The sequence below is a fragment of the Anneissia japonica genome, unplaced genomic scaffold (assembly GCF_011630105.1).
Source record: "Anneissia japonica isolate Jap-2015-1 unplaced genomic scaffold, ASM1163010v1 scaffold483_len1788099_cov177, whole genome shotgun sequence".
Taxonomy (NCBI): domain Eukaryota; kingdom Metazoa; phylum Echinodermata; class Crinoidea; order Comatulida; family Comatulidae; genus Anneissia; species Anneissia japonica.
In genome coordinates, this window is record NW_022682587.1 from 585427 (window position 1) to 592060 (window position 6634).

A 6634-nucleotide genomic window follows, 5' to 3' on the forward strand; every position below is an offset into this window, starting at 1 on the left:
TACTGGTCTCCATCTAAGGCCCCATCAAAACATTATTAGTTTATTACCCTATCAAAGAAAGGGACACATATATAAAAAAAGTCATAAGAATGGAATCAAATTTATATTTAAAAAAATGTTTTTGTTGTATCAGTAAATATATTTGCAAGAAATCCTGAGCTTTTCAAGTGAAAAAACGACCGTTTGTATACAAAAATATATGTTGATTAAAATAATAATAATTAAAAAAAAAAATCAGAATTTCCCTAAATGTGATGAGAGAAGGGGGTGATAAACTAATTACAGTATTTTTTACGGGACCTAATTAAAGACCACTTTTCTGTGGTCCTAAATTAACAAAGGTCTTTTATCTATTTATTGCTATGAAAGACAATGGAATCTCTGGTCCCAAAAGTGGTCTTTAATTGGAGGGAGACCTTTATATTAAATTTATACTCAATTTTAACTAACACCATTTTTATTATTACTGAATACTGGCAACTTAAAGATTATGAGAAATGAGCTAGAGTGTTGTTGATTAGTTCTGTGGCTACTTTTATTTTGTCTTGGTTTTGATACACTGGCAGTCAACTTTCTGTATTTTGGGTTTTTTTTCATGCAACACTCTATTTTCGACTCAGGCTGTAATGTGTAATTAATAATGTGCATGATCTACAATATTATTATGAATCCCCTTTTATCGTTAGTTATAAATCTTGATTTGTAGTTATAATATTGTAAAATGAAAATTGTAAGTACAGTAATGGTATTAATGAATGTAGTGTTATTGCTAATAACGTTATTGACATTATTATTATTCATAATAATAATTATAATAATATTTTTTGTTTTGCAACTATAATCAATATATTTCACCCCTAGTGGATTTTTACCACATTTTTCCTAATTTAAATGCTACTAAATTTTAATGAAATTCTTGATGTATATTACAGTATAATGTTTTATATCTAAATAATAATTGTAAAAAAAAACACCCCATGAATAAATAAACACCGACTCGCCGCATTGCTTTCTGTCACTTTCGGTACAGTCGGTTGAGGTTGCAATCGTATTGGATCAACAAATTAACAAATGTATCAGTCTCTAATCTCAAGTCTCTCAAGAATGTGTAGAGCTACTCCCAGACGAAAGTGTATGTGGGCGTGTTTGGGCATCGCTCAAAATCTCCAAAGCGATCCATTGGGCGAATCCCCTGGAAACTATGACAATTCAGGAATTTCAGTATACTAATATGTAAAAATATATATAATTTTTTCTTCTCCCCGATGAATTGTTTTTTCCAGCTCTTTTGACTGGGGCCCTGCACCCCACCCCCACTTGGCACTACCCCTTGAGCTACACTGTATACAGTACTACATAATGATACTCAAATGACAAATTCTTCAACTTTCATAAAACTTTAATAAGTATTATAATCACAATCGAAATGGTTTTAACGTGAACGTACTGTATTTGTATCAGAATACAACTATGACTTTAAAATATTAGTATTTTATTAGTAATGTAGTTTAGTGCAACTGCTGTATTGCCAAATGTAATACAAGCATGCTTTGAGGATAATAAAAAAGAGGCACAAACAAAAATGTTCTAGACTACTGGAGAACACAATCATCAACTCCATCTCTATCGTCGGGTCGTCCTTGACATGGGCAAGGGAAGCCCATGATCCCAGAATGAAAATGTCTATTACATGACTCGCAGTGCTGCATACGGTAGTCCCCAGTGCACTTGCCGAAGCCTGGACAATCTCTACAGTGGTTGTGAAATTTGCCAGAGTCAAAATCGGTTTCATTGCAGCACAACCGTGTCACGTATACACCACTACCACCGCCAGGACACTCTTTGTTTGAACATCTTACAGTTGCATATACACCACCTTCCTCATAGTCACCCCCGGCATAATCTGGTTGGTAGAGAAGGTCACGGATTGTCGGTTTCAGATCATCTCCACAGAATTTACAACTATCGACACCGATGACATTATCCAGAGGACTATCGCCACTAATGTCAATGTAACCCTTCTGGATTCCTGCACGAAGGCATCTGCTGACAGATTCGATGTTGGCTACACCTTGTTTCTCAAGCCATTTGTTTACCGCCTTCACTGACATTCTGGTGCTGGTCTTTGGTTTTTCCTTCTCCATGCCACATAGACGCATTAGCAGTTGGCTTTTTGTTCCAGACACCTTCATATTAGCATCTCGACACATCTCCTTCAACTCGCGAGTTGGTAATTTCTGGAGTGATTCAAGGTTTCCACGTGACATCTTTCTGTATAAACATATAATATATCTTGTGAATATCAAGAAAATGGAACAATTATTCAACAAAGATAACATGAAAAAGGGATTATATTATGTCATTGATGATAATGTACTATAAGTATTCATCACGATTAACAATAAATTAATATTGGACTCAGATAAAGAATGGAATGATGTTGCAACATGGTTCAAAATGTAATTAATGCACTACACTAATACGCAGTAAGATTATGCCTTTGTATGGGGACATGTGCAACAGAATTATATATGTATAAGTCCGTAAACAGAAATAATTATTCTGTAACAGTTATAGTTCTCTGTAAATTTTGTGTTAACAGAAACAAATTTGTATCCACAGAAATATTTTCTGTGCACACAAATTTAACTTTTCTGTCCTCATATTGTGAATTCTGTCCACCACAAGGCGGAGTGTCCATCAGACATCCAATAGAATAATTAATGTCCAATCAGGGAGTTGTTATTTATAATAACTTCCTGGTCCAATCCTGTCAAAAGTCCTTTGAGAGATGGTTTTCAGCTACAGTATGCCATACTTGATTTGATACTTGTTATGATAGAGAACAGTAAACTATTACAGTAGTTCCTTTCATTTACAAACACAACCTTCTTCTATGTGGAAACAAATCATAATATTAATACAGTATTCATTTTGTTAGATACTGCTGCGTAGTACAATACTACAAACCAACCCTTAATTTAAATAATTAAATTAATGTATTATTCGCAATGAATTATTATTTAAGATTCATTTTAATTAACCTTTAAATATTAAATAGTATATACTTTTTTACTTCATTACAAATTATCATTGATTTTTAGCAATTTATAATAATAAATAACAGACTGTAGTCCTTATTGTTGTTATTATATATACATCATTGTTTATAATTATTACTATAATAAGTGTGTAGCGTCTACAGTTTTCATATTTTTTAGTTTTAATTAATTTAATTTAATTTTGTTTCAACTTTTAACCTCAAAGTACTTGAATGTTAATTTTATTCTGTAATATTTACTGGTAAAATTTATTCTCCTTTAATTGTCAGTATACCTACCTACCCTCAAATACAAGGCTTGGTACAGTAGGAATATTTTATTACACAGACAACCTTCATTGACACTGAAGATTGGTCGGTCAGCACACTGGAATGCATAAAGCAAAGGAATGACATAAACCAGTGGCGGATCCACGAATTGAAAATAGAGAGGCCTAGGGAGGGACTTTCACAGATTGATACTCTACTACTAGACCACCTCAGTTTGACCATGGTTCGGGCTGAGGTCAGAAACTCTTGATTATGGCACCTCTAGAGGCCGGAAATGGCACTCTCAGATCTAAATTTGATAATTATACAGTACTGTATTCTTTTCTTTTCTCCATTATTTTTTTTAATTTATTTTTTTTCACCCTCACACTTTCGAATCTGACACTGAAATCAATTTCCAATACTGTACAATGTTGTTGAGGTCACATGTCGAGCAGTTGGTTTCTCTCAGTGTAGGCCTACACACAAATTTGTATGTTATTGTTGTGTGTTGTCACGTATACAGTACACACTTAACATCTAAAAGTATACTATTAATATTTAAAATTATGCTATTAAAATTATTCTTAAATAACAATTCATTCTAAACGATAACAATAAATTGTTATTTATATAAGCAGTAGTAGGATCTATTACATTACAGTTTTATTAATTATTTTAATGGTTGGTTCCTAGTATATTTTACATACGCAGCAGTGTGGCATCTAAAAAAAATGAATGTTATATTATACAGTAGGTTGTGTTTGTAAATGAAAGAAAGAAATGGTTTACTGTTCTTTATCATAACAACCAGTATCAATCAAAAACATAGAACGAAAGTTAATCCGAATTGGTGGACATGATTATCAATCAAGTATGGCAGAGTTGAAAACCCGCGAACTTTCTTAGTCTCTAAGGACTTTTGATGACAGTATTGGACATTGATGATTCTATTGGATGTTTAATGGAAACTCCGCCTTCTAATTTGCATAGGCTTTACAGAATAAATTCTTGGCGGAAAAAATGTGATACTGTACCAATTGGTTCTGTTAACACAAAATTTACAGAGAAATATTTCTGTTACAGAATAGTTTATACAGAAAACATTCTGAAGTAGTACCTAATTATTTATGTTAACAAAAAATAATAATTTTGTACACTAATCGTTTGACAGTAATAATTGTGTAATAATTAATAATTATGTCTGTTAATACAAAAATTAACACAGAATTGATTATGTTTACAGAATAGTTATACAGATATAATTCTGTGTTGCAAGTAATTATTTCTGTAACAACGGATTGCCTTTTTAGAAACATAATAGCTACGTCCACGACACCCTGGGATTGAGCCACTGCTGCTGTGTCCAGCACAGTGACCTCTTTTTTTGGCGCGTTAATATAAAATTACAGCAATAAATACATTGACGATAAAGAGTCAACATTATTTGGCAATCTTACCACTATACAAAATCATAAGAAAAACACAATGAGCTAATAGATTACTTTATTGTTTAATTTGTATAGTAAGCTGACTTACCGTTTGGATAGGCCTGTAAGGATGAACAAGCAAAAACTAGAAAGTGTGTCGAACAAGGACATGCACTGTGTAACCCGCTTGATCGAAGTGGTGGCTTGGCTGATGATGGTGTTGATGCTGCTCACTGAAGGTGGTGGGAAAGCATCCAAGTTTTACACGTAATAATATGGGTGTGATGGAGGTACCGGTCCGACCAATCACAGCTCTGTGGCAAAATACTGTAGTTGAACCTTAAGCAAGGAGATAAATCATTATAAGCCCAGAAGGGATTAACGCACTGTTTATCTTATAATACACAGTATTTACCTTCTCTGTGTATCGACGCGAAATTATTGATTAAGAAGACTGAAAAATTCATGGAATTAATAATAATTAATTAATTCAACACATTATAGTAAATAACTTCAAATTTTATTTTACATAAACGAATGGTGACAAAGATATGGTATATAAAAAACGCATTTAATTAAATATTTTCATGATGGTGACACTGATGATGACGATGGATGCTGATGATGATGGTATGCAAATAGCTGCGGAAAATATATCGTAAATATTAAAAAAAAAAAATAAAACAACAAAAACAAAAAAAATCCTAGAAGAGGGTGGGAATGTATCAGTTCTTGGAATATTCACTCCAGAAAATTCCCCAGTAACAAGATGCCCAGTGGACAAAAAAGTAACAATTAATGTGATCCCCTCTCCGACTGCTGTAAAAATGAACCTGCATGCTGCAATACCCCAATATGTCAACAGGACGTTGTAAATGATTGTTTATTTGACTATGCTAGACTTTTAAGAAATGTCGGATAAAGTTAATTTAACGGCATGGAATTGCTGCAGAATTACTTTCCTTAAAATCTAGGTTATTTATAGGCCTACAGTTCATTTAAACAATTTTAAACCATCTCCTTGACTAAATGAAATTACATTGTGGCTGGGAAGTGGAGAGGGACCAACTCCACCTTAAAGTGGAGGGAACGCGTTTTCCTCGGCCCCATGATCTGCGGCCATGTAAATATTCAACATTGATGACGAGTTCTCATAATACTAAATATGTCTGAAGCCAAATGGACTCTTGACAGATTCCTAGAAAACTCCATGACTTTTATCACATTACTTGGAATATAAATCCACGGATTATTCTTGTCTTTAAAGTTACCGCTCATTACTGATAATTTGTTTACTTGGTTAAATTATTTCCAACATATCTATATAATGATATCTTGCCTTTGTGAATCGCCTACACCGCTTAATTGTTTATTTCTCATTATTTCATGCCTGGTCACTTTTTAAAGTGATAATAAATTCTGCATCTTATTTCTGACTGGCTGACGAATGCACATCAACTACTAAGTCCCAGTGGCGTAACGATGGTCCCGGGGTCCTGTGGCTTTCTGAGGCTGGGGGACATTTTGGGTCATATGGTTGCCAATTCCATTGTGGAATTTTAAATGTGTGTCGTTTTTTAATCATGATTGTCACTGTATGTTTTGAAAACGACGAAATGAATGATATTGTATCAGTGGCGGATCCATGAATTTCAATATAGAGAGGATCGGACAAGGGAGGGATTTTCACAGATGTAGGGTCTATACCACCACCCCACCATCGTTCTGTCGACCCCCGCCGGACGAGAGCGCATGCCACTGCGAAGTCCCATATTCCATGATACTATCATTCTCTCTCATGAATATTTCAACCCGTCCTCGGGTCTTCTCGAGGACGGGTTGAAATATTCATGTTTTGAATAAAATTTGTGTTCTAAGTCTACCAAGTCGTTGA

At 33.9% G+C, this 6634-nt stretch overlaps 1 protein-coding gene across 1 annotated transcript; it reads right to left on the bottom strand.

The window, feature by feature from the left end:
- Positions 1–1381: 1381 nt before the first annotated feature.
- On the bottom strand, positions 1382–4860 carry LOC117104117. Its single transcript, XM_033245188.1, has 2 exons — positions 4850–4860; positions 1382–2271 (listed from the first exon to the last, which is right to left on the bottom strand). The coding sequence occupies exon 2, from the start codon at positions 2265–2267 to the stop codon at positions 1593–1595; it is 675 nt and encodes a 224-aa protein (XP_033101079.1). The 5' UTR covers positions 2268–2271; positions 4850–4860; the 3' UTR covers positions 1382–1592.
- Positions 4861–6634: the final 1774 nt, after the last annotated feature.